The 16,062-nt window shown below is 39.5% G+C and overlaps 1 protein-coding gene across 10 annotated transcripts in view; it reads right to left on the reverse strand.

Annotated features, from left to right (window-relative positions):
* The window catches only part of MYO5A (myosin VA), a 197,222-nt gene continuing 182,334 nt past the window's right edge, over positions 1,175-16,062 (reverse strand). For all 10 annotated transcript variants that reach the window (XM_018054218.1, XM_018054215.1, XM_018054211.1 and 7 more), the window contains 6 exons: positions 14,514-14,603; positions 12,780-12,930; positions 11,335-11,617; positions 9,912-10,086; positions 7,813-7,893; positions 1,175-7,538 (listed from right to left, as the gene is read on the reverse strand). In XM_018054218.1, the coding sequence (XP_017909707.1) occupies positions 7,386-7,538; positions 7,813-7,893; positions 9,912-10,086; positions 11,335-11,617; positions 12,780-12,930; positions 14,514-14,603 (933 nt within the window). In that variant the 3' untranslated portion in view covers positions 1,175-7,385. The remainder of the gene's footprint in view (positions 7,539-7,812; positions 7,894-9,911; positions 10,087-11,334; positions 11,618-12,779; positions 12,931-14,513; positions 14,604-16,062) is intronic.

Genomic DNA, 16,062 nt, shown 5'->3' on the forward strand with positions numbered 1-16,062 from the left:
GCTTTTTAGTTCCTCTTCACTTTCTGCCATAAGGGTGGTATCATCTGCATATCTGAGGTTATTGATATTTCTCCTGGCAATCTTGATTCCAGCTTGTGTTTCTTCCAGGCCAGCGTTTCTCATGATGTACTCTGCATATAAGTTAAATAAGCAGGGTGACAATATACAGCCTTGACATACTCCTTTTCCTATTTGGAACCAGTCTGTTGTTCCATGTCCAGTTCTAACTGTTGCTTCCTGACCTGCATACAGATTTCTCAAGAGGCAGGTTAGGTGGTCTGGTATTCCCATCTCTTTCAGAATTTTCCACAGTTTATTGTGATCCACACAGTCAAAGGCTTTGGCATAGTCAATAAAGCAGAAATAGATGTTTTTCTGGAACTCTCTTGCTTTTGCATGACCATCTAGTCAAGGCTATGGTTTCTCCAGTGGTCATGTATGGATGTGAGAGTTGGACTATAAAGAATGCTGAGTACTGAAGAATTGATGCTTTAGAACTGTGGTGTTGGAGAAGACTCTTGAGAGTCCATTGGACTGCAAGGAGATCCAACCAGTACATCCTAAAGGAGATTGGTCCTGGGTGTTCATTGGAAGTACTGATGCTGAGGCTGAAACTCCAATACTTAGCCACCTGATGCAAAGAACTGACTCATCTGAAAAGACCCTGATGCTGGGAAGATTGAGGGCAAGAGGAGAAGGGGACGACAGAGGATGAGATGGTTGGATGGCATCACTGACTCAATGGACGAGTTTGAGTGAACTCCGGGAGCTGATGATGGACAGGGAGTCCTGGCATGCTCAGGTTCATGGGGTCACGAAGAGTTGGACATGACTGAGCTACTGAACTGAACTGAAACAGAAATTTTTCTTTTTTTGAAGTTTGTTTTCTTTGTCTATGAGTCTGTTTCTGTTTTTGTATATAGATTTATTTTTAACCTGTATTTTCACTAATATTTAGTTCAAAATATTTTAAAATTTCTCTAGACTTCTTCTTTGACCCATGTTTTATTTAGAACTTGTTTAATCTCCAAGTATTTGGGGATTTTCCAGCTGTCTTTCTGTCATTGATTTTTAGTGTTAGTCTTTTAAATTTTATAGGTGTGTTTCATGGCCCCAAATGTGATCTATGTTGGTGTATGTGATGTGGGTTTATTTAAGACACTAACAAAAATCCTTTACATCCATATCTTTATTTGAACAATTTTCTTTAATAGCTAGGAGAATACAGCATTAATGACACATATTTACTAAGTACAACGTCAGACAACTACAAATTTTGAGCATAAATGTCTATCTGATATTGTTTTGGTTTTCATCTTAGCACTAGGTGATATCTAGTGAAAACCCATGTTTCAAAGGCTTTTGTTGACATGAGGTGCATTATTAACTTATTTTTAAAAATTTCATGTGAGATATGCTGGGGTGGGTTTAGTTTAAAACTAGTGTTGTTTGTTAATGCCTTTCACTTCTCAGCACTTTTGCTTCCTTTTTCATGGAGGAATATTTCACCTAAGAACTTTTCAAAGATTAACCAGATCATGTTTTTCCATGTAGGTCAAAGTAGAATTCCTTTTCTAGACCAACAAGGAAAAAGAAAAACTGCAATGTTCAATGCCATGGTAGTTATCCATTTCACAGTAAGTTGACAATTGAAGTTAGTAATTAAAATACAATATATTAAATGTCATAAGCTCATTTCTATGCAACACTGTTAGAGCAACTTAAATTCTCCAAGGACACAAGAAAATAAACATAACTCCTGGGTTCCACAAAAATTCACAATTAGGATCATAAATTATAACACATATATCCACATTTGAAGGAAAAATTCAGCATATGTTGGAAAAATTAAATGGCTCAAGTGTTGTAGAGAGCCTGAAATGTAGGCTAAGTTTTTATAACATATAATAACAATAAGATATTTAAAACTATTGACTCTGAAAAATGTCATGAAAATGTATACTGACCTACTAAGCATTGAATTGTACATACAAACTTCAATTCAAAAAACATTTTTCTAAAAAGAAATGTTTTCTGTCAAATATTTCAAGCAACATTACAATACTGAGGAAATGGTATTCATAGACATCTTAATGAATCTAGTAACACCCATTAAATTGAGCTAATGAGCATTTTAACTAGACCAAATTATAAAATAAAAAATGTATAAAATGTATTTTGGCAGATATTTTACATAGTGCTTTCCAGTTTCTGATCTATTGAGACATCTATTGTAATCTCAGTTTGACTTAATTTAGGGTAATACAACGAATTAGAATTATAGCACTGTTTCCTATTTTCACTCCAGTTTTGATATGGGTAAAGAGTTCTTAAAAAAATTTTTAATGAATGTCTATGAAAGGTTTTACAATTATACCCTTTAGCCTAAGAAAATGTCAGTTCAGTGGGAAACAAGCCATTTAAGAATTACCAAGAATCTAAATTATCTCTGTATTTCTTTCATATGTTCATTTGCTTACTTGTAACACAGAGGCCCCCAAACTCAGGAAGCACTCTCTAAGATTACATTTCATTGGCTCTGAGGTTGTTGCTGCCTCAGAGTTCCAATACCTGTTTGGAAATGAGAGCAAAGGAAGAAGGAACGGAAGGGGAGAGTCATGCAGAATGGGAAGGAAGAAAGGAGGCCATGCCCACCCACACCCTCACACCTTGAGAAACAGGGCAAGATACCTTTCCAGGCAAGACTTCCCTTGACAGAGGAGGAGTTCCAGAGAACTTAAGGCAGCTCTAGGAGGGAAGGGAGTGGGGGTTAAGGTAGCCCTCACAGCACAGCCTGAGAAGAAATCAATGCCCTTAGGCATGCACAGTGCCTCCCTAACCTCTTGGCTCCAAAGCCAACACTGGCAGCGTGCACACACTGCCATGTTCAAACACACAAAGACTTGTGTATGGCCTGCCTGGTAGACAGCCCTCAGAAGGGACCCAGGAACTTGGCCTGTCTCCACAGGTTCTCTCCAGGCTGCTCAGCTAGCTCACCTGGTGGCCCTCATAGTGACTTTGAGGGCTGTGTGTTGACAGCGACCTTCTTTTTAACTGTTGGGAGGCTCTCTCCATTTCCTGTCAGGCTGGGACAGCCTGCTACTAAATAATGACCAGAACAGAGTCCTGCACCCTCCGGGGGGTGGGGGTGGGGCACTGATCTATTACAAAAGCCAAACATAGTTATAGTTGGTGAAAGTGAAAGTCACTCAATCATGTCCAACTTTTTGCAACCCCATGGACTATACAGTCCATGGAATTCTCCAGGCCAGAATACTGGAATGGGTACCCTTTCCCTTATCCAGGCGATCTACCCAAACCAGGTCTCCCGCATTGCAGGCAGATTCTTTACCAGCTGGGCCACAAGGGAAGCCCAGTTATAGTTGGTAACTATGACAAGAAGGAAAGCACAAGGCACCCCCTGTGATCAGCACAAAGAACTTGGTTCTCAGCATTTATTCACCTCCCATAGGGCAGTAGCCAACTCTGATAGAGAAAAAGAGCACCTTGTGCTAGGCCAGGGCAGCCCACGGGTACCAGGAGGAACAAAATGGAACCTGGGGACGTTCTCAAGTCTCCTGCCCCACATGTGCTCTCACTGCCACTGCTGAGTGTGGGATGATGGCACAGCTTAGGCAACCTAGGCAGCCTTAGTTAGGCAAGTCACTGGCCTTATCTCTGTCTCAAGTGTCCATACACACAAGGATGGCAGTAGCGACCCTCCTACCTTCCAGGGCTGCTGTGAGGACACAATGAGGTACCAGAGCACGTGAGCTGGAGTCAAGCATGGCCAGACACAAGGTGCTGTTTCTACACGCCCTTTCACTCGGAGGGCTGAAGGGCCACCTTCAAGTGGCCCTTTTCCTTTGTTTTATGTTAAACAGTTGAAGTTACTGAAGACTGTGTATGTGTGGAAGAGAAAAAGAGAGAGAGAGAGAATATGAGGACATCTCAGAATGGTGCCAAGCGCCCCTTCACCTAGGGTTGCCAGGGAAGACATTTCTCACAACCACCACTATACTGAAATTCTAATCAAATAAATTATTAAACTGTGTTACTAAAAGCTTTGATCTATATTATACATAATCACTTACCCAGAAAGAGGCAACTTTCAATTATCCATTGGAAGGAATGAAATAAAGCAAACGAGACAAACTGACCCAAATCCCCAAATCTCCTCTCAGTTGGCTTTGGAATACATATTTTTGTACCTTTGCAATCGAGGAAAGAAGTGTCAGGTGCACGGGGAATTTTCACAACTTCAGAAGGAACCATGAAGCTACATGTCATGGATTTTACCCCATGCTCATCTTTCCCCTTCATTACAGTTTCTCTCAGGCAGAGCAAAACCTTAACCTGAGAGAAGGTACAAGAAGGGAAACTGCTTCTAAGTTTTCAGGTTTGCTTTCCAAGGTGTGAGCTCAGTCTCCATGTAAAGTGAGTGGGGGAAGAGACTATTGAGAAGTGGCTATTGAGACAGTGAATTGTTTTCTCAAAGAATTCTTTCTTTGAGTTCCTATAGTGTGTCATGTTGGAATTATGAACAAGCGTATTAGTGGTAATGCTAAGAAGTACTGCAGAGAAGTGGGAACAGTAAGAACTCATGTAAAAATTGGCCTGAAGGGAAGTCTTCAGGCAGGTCTACGGAACAACTGAAGACTGACTCCGCCCACAGCCTTCAACATAGTCAGAGCAGGTGAGTAGATAGTTGAGGGGATACCTGACATGGCTGAAGGAAGGGAAAGAATGAATGGATAAGTGAGTGGATGGATGGTGGGGAGGGCTGGCAGAGGTTTGTTTGAGGCTGGGTAATAAAGTGTGAATGGACAGAGGGAAAGGTGAGAAGCCCTCAGAGAGGCCAAGGGTACCCACAGTCAGCAGAATATTGTTGAATCTCCAAGAAACTAGGACACAGAATGACTTACCAGGATTTGGAGTTCTGTGGTTGTAAGGTATTTCTGTTGCGACTAAAGATCTTCAGGCCACTAAGAGAAATTCATTCAGAGCCCCATCTGGGGTTCTGGATAGGCCCTGGAGGAAGCTGGAGCCCTGAAACAGCATAATCTTTGTGCGGCCATCCCTGAACAGGAGAGCCTGTGGCTTGGTTATAGAATGGAGGCTCTTTGTAGCAGAAAGATGGGAGACAGGAGAGAGAGAAAGGCCCAGACTAGACATGCCTCAGGATACAACCTGTCTGTGGGAAAGACAAGGGCTGCAGTGGCAGTGGAAGCTAGAGCGTGAGCCTGAAGACCCGACGTGACTCAGGGTGTGTGTGGAACATGCTATACAGGACTAACCTGGGAAAGGACCTGGGAGGATTTCCGGGTTTCAGTAGGGGAGCCTACAATCACAGTGGCATTTGAGGGGACATCTTTCCCACCCAAGTCCCATCTATGTTCTTAGACTCTGACGCATTCAGTACTAACTAGGTGGTTTCAAAAGTTATTGAAAACCACATTGACATCCGGGAAAATTGAGAGAATCCGAAGTAGCATTTTTGCCTGATTTTGCAAAAGAATAAATGTATCCAATCTGAATACAGCAGCACACAATTCAATAAAAATTACCTGAACTAAATTTCTAAAAGCATGACTATAAATCATGCACATTTAAGGAAAATTATAGCTTCATAAACCTATAATTTTACATTTTATTCATCCCTCAAAATTAACGTGCTCCAAACACTAGGCTACCTTACCAAATACCTGAGCTCACTTCTCTGTGGTCCAAGCACTCCAAGGAGAGAACTTCAGAAGTGGAAGGGACCTTAGGAACTGGCTGTCTAACACTCTTACTGTATAAATGAGGAATTTGAGGCTCAAATAAGTTAACAGACAGTATTTATCTTTTAATAACAATCTTTATCACTGATTTGAAAATGTTTTACTTCCATTAATAATATTGCACATATTTTATAGATTATCTAACAGTTAATTTATACAAATCTATGATTGTAATTCTGAACCAGAGTTTCTAGTGAAAGCTAAGAATTTGCTTTTGTACAATCTGAAACATTTATTGTTTAAGATTTGTGGGACAAATGGAGAATATGTTTACTTAGAATGTCTGAATGAAAACTTATAGAATCTGGGTCTTATTAAACCAAGTCCTCTGTAAAATTCAGCAATCTCCTTATATTTTTATATAGGTCAAAGTATTTCTAATATGATGCTCTTTAAAATATCTAGTGGTACTGAGAACATTTATAGAAGTTGCAAAGCCTAAAAAATGGAATCAATTATTTATTATATACTTTATTTTGCATAATTTATAAAAGAATCAAGATTTCAAGACCTGAATCACGAATATTCTGACAATCCTCTCTAGATAGTGAGATTAATTCTTAATAAATTAAGAAGAAAGAAAACCTGTCAGGGTTGAAAATATGCACTGCAGGAATCAGATCTGGTAACCAAAAATAAGTCACTTCACAGAACACTGTACCCTGATGTGATATCACCCAGGGAAAGTTAATGAGCACATCAATATAACACATCCTGAATAAATGACATCAACGATAACCACTTTGCCTAGTCCTATCCCTAAATGTCAAACGCTGTGTCATATTACTACATGACTTCCCAGTGTCTGCTACTTGTGCAGGTGAATCTGTAGATATGTGCATGTAATCCAGTTAAAACTAATCTGATTGGACTGTAAACAGAGTTGATAAAAGAGAAGCTTATTGTTGTAGTGCCTAATATGAATATCGCTTACATTTTAAAGAACATAGTATGTAGCAGCAATTTAAAATGCTCAGTAAACTACAGTACAAATGGACTTCCATGCTCTAAGCAAACCAACATTCTCTTAATATCTCTACATCATAGTGACACATAGAAGGGAGCTACTTATCCAGTTACTTTACATAATGTCAGTTTATTTGTTTGTTCCAGTTTGACATTATCAACATAATTGATTCCTAAGCTGGTATAATATGTACTCGGTGGTGATTTTTCTTTCAGTTCTTCTGGTTAGCACACAGGAGGTTCCTTGATGGTGCCTTCTTAACAACAGCTCATATTCATATCTGGAATTCAGGTTTTTTATATCATTTAGATGCAGTGATAAGGATTTAAAATAAATGCTGGCAGCTGAAGACACATTTTTTGTTGTTGTTTTCTTCCATCATTCACCTGCATGTCAATGGCAGACACCTAACTGACCAAGGACAAGTGTTGTTATGAAGGTAACACGGCACAAAGGAACCTATCTTTCTTTCCAAGATGATGAAAAGTATTCTAGGGGCAGTTCTAGTCAATAATCCCTTATTTGGGAGATAATAAGTACTATCTTTTAAAATGTGTTTTCAGTAGCTCGCTTGAAATAATGGGTTCTTATTTCAGGCAAGAAATGTATTGTCAATATTTGCCTTGATATCACTTTCAGACCCGTGATATGAATCCCAGGCCCAGGCTGGCTGGAATCTGGATAGTTTCTAGCGCAAGGGAAGAGGGGTTAAAAGGAAAGGTGACAGGAAAGATGTGTTTTGCATCCATGAGTAGTTGAGGAGAGTCTTTCCTGTCTCGTAAACGCATCTGAGAAAAAAAAAAAACAGAACATCAATCTTTGAATCTATAAACTTATTTTTTTAGACAAAATTCTACCAAAAACCCTCAATGAATGACAAATGTTTATATTTGTTTTAAAATCACTTCATTTCCTCAATAAGTTATTATCAAAAAATTAATGCACTATGAAAATGATACAATAATATAACAAAAACTGCATTATCCTTCAATAAATTATAAAATTTCCATCCAAATGACTGTGTTCGTAAACTGAAGCAAAAGGAAGCCTGGGAGATCTTACCTGTATAGTACGAATAAATGACACAGAAACTCTTTCTTCAAACTCATTAACCGGTGTATACAAATTCAACACTTTGACAATCTGGGAGAAATAAAATGATCAAAATTTTTAGCATATTATCAAATACATACATTCCAGGTACCTCTAATCAGGAAAAAGAAAAAGATCTTTGCCTATTGCTTTCAATTCTACTCAGGGCTTGGTTAGGACAAGATGGGAGAGGGAGCTGTTCTGAAGGCACATTTACCTTTATTATTTAAATTTTTACAATAAGAGTGTATTAATATAATATCTGTACATTTTAAGAAGCAATATACATTTGAAAAATCATGAAAAGTAAAAGTACTCCCACTCTCATGCTCTCATTCTCTCAAAGTAACAACAGTTATCAGTGTCCTGAGTATTCAGCTAATTACTTTCTATATATATTCTATGTGTAAGGCCTATGTAAGACTTCTACGTTTTGAGATAAGTGATGAACATTTTAAAAAAATCCAAAAGTCAGCACAAAAATAACTAGGTAAAAGAAGAGTGGGCATGTTTATGCCTGTGCCTTGCCCCATGCTGTGGCCACTGTCCTCCAATGCCCTTCCCATCTTTTCACTGCCTTAAATTCAAGACTTTCCCTGAATGATTAATTATTGATCCTCAGCAACATCTGGAGTCCTCCCACTAGCTTATTAGTGCTCAGGGCTTAACCACCTACCAAGGGCCTAGCACCAGCCCTGGGTTTCCCTAGCCCTGTGGCCAGCTGTGCTAGGAGCTGGTCCCACCAAAACATGGGGCAGCAGAAACCAAAGGGAGCAGGGTGGGGCAGCCGACCAGGCCAGGGGCCAACCCTGCCCACTAGGGAGCCCACAGTAGAACCACTGTCACAAGAGAAGGGCCTATACAGCCCACACAGGGGGTACCCCTGGGCACAGAACTCTGGCAACCAGAGGGCAGCATGTTTCTGAGCCCGACAGGATGTTTCCTATATAAGGCCACTTCTTTAAGATTGGGAAATGTAACCAGCTCACTTAATGCATAGAAAAAAAGAAAAAAAAATGGGGAAAAATGAGAAGACAGGAATATGTTTCAACCAAAGGGATGAGACATAACCTCAGAAGTACTGAAGTGGAGATGAGCAATCTACCTGATAAAGAGTACAAGGTTATGATCATAAAGATGCTCACTGTACTCAGGGGAAGTAGGGATGAATTCACAAAGAGTTAGAAAATATACAGAACCAGAAAAAGCTGAATAATACAATAACTGAAATTAAAAAAGACTGGAAGGCATCAGTAGTAGACTAAATGATACAAGGGAGTGAATGTGAGGTGGAAGACAGTAGTGTAAATCAAATCACTGAAACTTTATAGAGAAAAGAATAAAAAGAAATAAGGATGGTTTTAAGAGACCTCTGGGACAACTTAAGTGATACTGAGAACAAATGGTTGCCAGAGGGGAGGGACATGGGGGTGTTCAAAATAGATGAAGGGATTAAGAGGTACAAACCTCTAGTTATAAAGTAAATAAAGCATGAGGATACAATCTACAATATAAGGAATATGGTTTATAATATTATAATAATCTTATATGGGGACATATGGTTGCTAGACTTATGGTTATCATTTCATAATGTATACAAATGTCAAACCGCTGAGTAGTATACCTGAGACTAACATCATATTGTACATCAACTACATTTCAATTAAAAGAGAATTATCTGTCTTAAATAGATAAGTCTAAAAAATCATTCAATTATTAAATAATATATAAGACTCTTTGGAGTTCAAGCTCCATAGGATGTATAGAATGTATACCCCATAAAAACAGAAACTTTGCCTTGTTCCTGGTTTTATCTGAGTGGCTGGTATGTTACACAGAACAGTGTAGAGAATGGATAAATATTTACTGAATGTTGTATGTGCATGAGTGTGACAATATTGAAATATAACTTGTGGTAAAATCACCTGTCTTCAAGATCTACAGTATTGATATATATCATCTCTGACACAGATGAAGTTAGCTCAGAGACAAGAACAATAGCTAGAAGCCTTCGTGACTTCCCTAAATGTTACTTTTGATGAATTTTATAATAGGGAAAGTTGCCTTACCTGGGCAGTAGTTAAAGCATTGCACATGGAACAAATGGCTTCTGCGTCATCATCTGTTTTCTTTTTCACTTGCAAAAGCTGAGCAGCCTGAATGAGAGGCTCCAGGGTTTCCTTAGCCCCACTGTTCATCAAATTCTTGTCACGCAGCCATTCTTCTAGTTGACTGACATTGTACCTATGTCAAAAAAGGGTTGAGGGGGATGCAAATTTACCGAATGTTAACATAAATGTCTTAATTTTTCTTTGCATGGCTTTGTTAGGAATTTCTGTTGAATTCTGTTTTTTAAATCATTGGCCGTGCTTAAAAATTTATCACTATAAATAATCAGGTGTATAATCATAATTATATGAGTATTATTCTAGAGACTATAATTCTCTTTAATGAAAGAAATGAAGCCATAATAGCAAGTTATAAAATAAAGTGTGCTTAAAAAAAAATAGAACACATAGTATGGTTGTGTCATTATTAAACAGCAGAGCAGAAAACATCTTCCAGCTTTTTACAACTTGAGAGGAGAGAACTGATAATCCTCTAATTACTCTCTGTTTCTACATCAAACTCCAAGCTAGTGGATATAATAAGATCCCCACCTAGACCCTGTGCTCTGACCCTTTTCAGAGAAGAGCCTGGATGATGGAGGTAGTGGCCTGAGGAAGTTTAGGGATGTAGGCAAGAAGGGCAAGTCGGGACAGAGGAAGAGGCAAACAGAAAATATGGAGAGAGACACAGAAACTAGACAGATGCTGAGGTTTTAAGAGGTGGCCAATCAAGTGACAGTGGTTTGCAAAACAGGAGTCGGATAAAAACATCCACAGTCAGGACTTAGTAATCAGGCAAAGAGGGGCTCGCAGGTATAAACAGAGCTTGCAGAGAAATATGTTCAATGACTGAGTGGAAGGCATTACCTTCTGACTGCTGTCTACAGGGAACACGAGACAGAACGGAAAATTTGGAAAGAAGGTCAAATTTCCTAAGATTGAGTAACTATAGACTTTTATAGGAGAAATACTTTCCCCCTCTCTTGGTGAATTTTCTAGCTGTTTTAAAATAAATTATTTGCCAAAAAATAATTCTATTATGTTAATAAGGTAATGCTAAGGAGCAGTTGGACAAAACTGAGTGGAGCTTTTCTTAAAACTGAGAGGGGCATACTTCAAACATCAGTAAAAGATTTACTCCCTCAAATGAGTTAACTTTACATGGAGCCGAGTTCCAACAAGCAGTGGCTGAAGGCACGCTGGGAGCAACCACGAATGACAGTGGAGGAAGTTCAGTTAGGCAGGAGGAAGCGGCTCCATGCCTGGTCTGCCCTTACTGCTCACCTGGGGGGTTTCAGACGTCAGGTGCCCCGGGCCTCACGTGAGGCCCAGCACACAGTTAGGCAGCCCGAGAAGGCCATGACAGGTATTGGAGTTCGCTCACCTGATCTGCATGCCTTTACTCCAGGAGCACATGTCCTTCCGCAAGAGGAGGTTGTTCAGGGTGACGGCCCCCACGATGTAGAACATCTGCTTGACCACCTGCTTGATCAGTTCGGGGTCCATGCCATGCTGACACATGACCGAGTGGAAGGAGTTGAGCTGCCGCAGGATGGAGTCGAGTGTGTAGGTGCCCTCGTCAGCGATGCTGGAGGTTCGCTTTCTTAGCCCTGTGGGCTTCACCCCAGAGACACCCTGAATGGTTTCATGTTCCAGCATCCCGGAGACTAAGGGAGAAGTTCATACGTCAAAGAAGATTCTGATGGAAATACACGCACACGCACACGCACACACACACAATTTAGGAAAATGATTTGAGCATCAAACTAGAGGGGAGAGGAACTACAAGTAAAAAGGCATCTGGATTTTAAACTTAATGAAATAATTATCCTTAAATGCAAAAATTTACCATGAAATTTTAATGGATTATTTTCTAAAATATGAAGCAGTAGTCTTAATAGCACATGTGTAAAGTTTCTTGGGAGGATTTTTGAGAGAGAGGTTTTTAAGAGAGAGGCAATTAGGGAGAAGATAAGTATTCTCCAGTAATATCGAGCCTCAGAAGCAAACAAATCAAGTAGTAAGAAAAGCAGGATACCAGGCAGTGGTCTTGGGAGAGGGCAGTCACATGGGGCTGGAGAGCTGGGCCCTTCCTTGCCCTGAGTTTCCTTCAACAGCTTTGCACAAAATCAGCAGCCTGCAATTTTTACATGCCCTCTAGTTCCAGTTTCACACCTGCTACACTTTCCAAAGGAATCTAGGTAGCATGATATGTACATACATACCCAGAGTGAGTGCACACATATAAAGAGAGGTACATGGAATCTCATATACATAGACACACACGCTGATCAGTTGCTCATCCAAGAGAAACTGCAACTTTAAACCAAACTGCCTAATTGCCCCTTCTACAGGGGCCATGAGATGAACAACTCAGCATGGAGTGTCTGAGACCTGTTCTTGTTGCCATGGTACCTTTCCAGCCCTGTTACTATAGCCTATCAGGTAATCTGCAAACCCTTCTTAGTCTCTTTAGTTTTAGTTGGGTCCCTAGAAAGTTCTCTGCAGTAGTGCCCTTGATGAAAATTTCAAGTATTTTTGTTTTTGAAAACTGGACAAGGTCTGAGGTCTGTTGCTGGATATAAAGCATAACCTAATCTTAAGAGAGAGGCATTACACATTAGAGAGGGAAACTATTAATTGATCCTGCCATTTCCATCACATAGAAGCAGGGATTTTGATGTGCCCCAGTTAGTCATGGCTGAGGTTCTGAGACACCTCAGCTAATTTTGAGACTGAGTCTTACTGCTTTACCTCCTCCACATGAATACATGCTCTGACACACGTTCCACGAGACAGACCTGGATGTCAGCAATGCCCTGGACTTACCGATCATTGGCTGAAGGATGTTCTCTAACACCCGCACGAGCTGCTGGTAGATCTGAATTGCCAAGTCACTGAGCACCTGCCGGTACTCAGCTAAGTCAAAATTGGTGAGGCAGTGTTCATTCTGGCGAGAGGTGTTGTGTTTCATAAAGCCCTAGAGCCATAATGCAGAGTTAATGACAAACATGAAATAAAATGTCTCCTGTCTGTTTAACTCTCTCATTTGATCAACATCCTCATGCTCTTTTTCACCTTTCTCCTAAGAGTTCCCATCCAACCTCCACATAAGTGCCAGGATAATCCTTCCCAAATTCTGCGTGTTTGTTTCTATCACATCCCTGCTTCCACTTCTTACTAGCATTTGAATAATATCTAAACTTGGCAGTCTAGCATTTAAGCCTTTCCACCAGCAATGTCAATGAAATGAGATAGGGGAACTCAATTTGAAAAAAAAAAATTAATGAGTGTTTTCAGTTATGAAACAGCTGGTTTACTGCCAAACACTAAATTATGTAAAATACCAATTTCTTAACTTCAGTTCACTAAATAGAGCCTTATTTATAAATTCCGAACCTGAAAGACATACATAATTTTCTTAAAACTGGCCATTTCTACAGAGACTGGTGAATAAATAAAAATTTTTCCTTAATTATATTTTATGGTATTCATACAGGCTTCTCAGTCCAAGCTTAGAACGGAATCTTTTGATGGTATGTGGTAACACGGAAAGCCAACTGTACAGGCAGGTACTTTTGCCTACGTGATGGATTCTGGCCACACTCAAGCATCTGCCTATCTACAACTTACTTGACAACATGGTCTAGAACTGGGGACTGACAGGACAGTGAACAGGCCCTCTGAGGGATTCTGGTACAGTCCCACCTGCTCAGGGGCCATGTCTTATTCATACTGTATTTCCCATCATTTGCCAGGACAGTCTTCTGCTCCAAGCCTGTGAGTGCTCAGAAAGTGGCCACTGCTCAGCTTCTCTGCCTGTCCTGACAGCAAAGGATGGGGAGGCATGAAGGGCAGCATTTATGGGCACAAGCTCTTGAAGGTGGGCAGACCCAAAATCCTAGCTCAGCTCCTTATGGCTGAGAGGACGTGGGCAAAGTGATGAACTGCTTTGAGCCTTAGTTTCTTCCTCTGTAAAACTAGGTTAGAATTCCGACCTCAAAGAGATGTAAGAATTAAACAACATAATATATAGTGGGTGATGTCTGATATATACTATGTAGCCATTAATAAATAATAATTACAAATATGTAGTTTTGAAACAGGAAGTCTATCAACTAACTGATGAACACATCACTATAAGCAAAAGCAAAATATATTTTTGAAAAAGTCTTGAGATATCTTTTAACATGATCACTTTTAATGTATTATAGAAAGCTAAAATTGATTCATTTCTTTAAACAGCTCCATATATCAACCCTTGAAAACCCCATTTTCACACCTTAACAAAAAGTTTCAGTGCAATAACTATTCAATGACCAATGCTCATTTTATTTCTGCTGTGCTTTCTCATAATACAAACTCTCAGAGCGAAGAAACTACGCCACTTCCCAAGTCAGTTTCATAAATAATGAATGTCAAATAGACCTATAAACTGTCAAGCCACTTCTGAATTCAGGTTTCTACATTAACAAGTGACTAAGCATTTTGTGCTTTAAATTTTTTCCTTAAAAAGTTCAGATAAAGTATAGCATGCCGGTTTTGTAATCAAGGTTTTCTCACCTCTTCTCCACTGTACTGCTTTAAACAGTGCAAAAATCGGCATGTGTTGGAAAGCCAAAAGGAGACGGTTTCAAAATCATCACCTCTTTTCTAAAAGAGAGAATAAGCCTAAATTAGTTTTTTCCTTGTGGAAACAAAAGCCTGAAAAAACTGAATCAATACCAGAAGGCCCGTTTCCTTCACTTACTGTTAACAACAATTATAAAAATCAGTCACATTACAGTTGTAAAGCCTCATGTTGCTGCTACAGAATTCAACCACTGAATTCATTAGTTGTTACCTTGCTTGGCATCTGTTTTCTTGCCATTAGAAAGTGATGCCCATTCATTCCATTGATATTAGCTTACTAGTCCCTTTAGGCAGAAAACAATTCACCAAGTCTAGCTTACCCAAACTTACTTCCCTGGGGGTTACTGAAGGGAATAAGAAAGGACTAAAGGTACAGAAGAGAATCACAAGCACTGTGAAGCACTAAAACCCAGATTAGGTTAAAAATCTTGTCAGCGATTAAGATACAATTTCTGAGGAGCGAATCAGACATGGGATGGAGGGAGTCCTGTGCGGAGCACTGGACAGTCTGGCTTTTCATCAGTCCTGGGCCACATGTCAAACAACAGCTCTAAATCAAAACAGGACACGAGACAAATGGACTTCAATTTAAAAAAAGGATGTTCCAAAAGAGTGCTATGTTCAAGAATCTACGCTTTTTACATTTTTAAATTATTTTATTTTTTTCTGAAGTCTTTATTGAATTCATTACAATATTGCTTCTGTTTCATGTTTTGGTTTTTCTACTACAAGGCATGTGGGATCTTTGGTCCCTGACCAGGGATCAAACCCACACCCTCTGCATTGGAAGGCGAACTCTTAACCATTGGAAAGTGGAAGTCTTAACCACCAGGGAAGTTCCAAGTAGCTACTCATTTTAAATCTTTAAACAATCTGGTACAATAATTAGTCAAATTAGATAAACTTCTTCTTGTAATTAAGATGAGAGGGAGAAAACTTCATGATTTGGTTTTGCTGTCTTCATAGGCGTTAACTTAAGAAGTAGTAAAATTCATAGTCTAATAGATGCAGTATACCATCAATACCAGAAATTACATGAGCTCCATTCAGAAGACATTCATCAGTTTTTGAATGTTAACATATTTAGAAACTCCACACTTTAGTAACCACTGCAGAATGTAACCACATAGAGTATCTGTGCAGTAGGGATTGAGAACTGGCATTAAAAGTTATGACCAGGGCTGGGGCAGAGTGTTTAATGGGTGCAGTTTCAGCTGGGGAAGATGAAAAAGTTCTGGAGATGATGATGGTGACGGTTATACAACAATATGAATGTACTTAATGCCACAGAACTGTGCACTGAAAAATGGTTAAAACTAAGAATAACGTTCACCGTTTTTCTAGGTTGTCAAAAGGATGATTATGCAACGTGACTCAGTGATTACTGAGTTATGTAGGGCTTTCTGTTCTATTATGTAACTTCGCTGCCTTTTCCAAGTGTTTCCTCTCTGATTAGTATCTATGTGTTGCTGCTCACATG

The sequence above is a fragment of the Capra hircus genome, chromosome 10, assembly GCF_001704415.2.
Source record: "Capra hircus breed San Clemente chromosome 10, ASM170441v1, whole genome shotgun sequence".
In the NCBI taxonomy this organism is placed as follows: Eukaryota; Metazoa; Chordata; class Mammalia; order Artiodactyla; family Bovidae; genus Capra; species Capra hircus.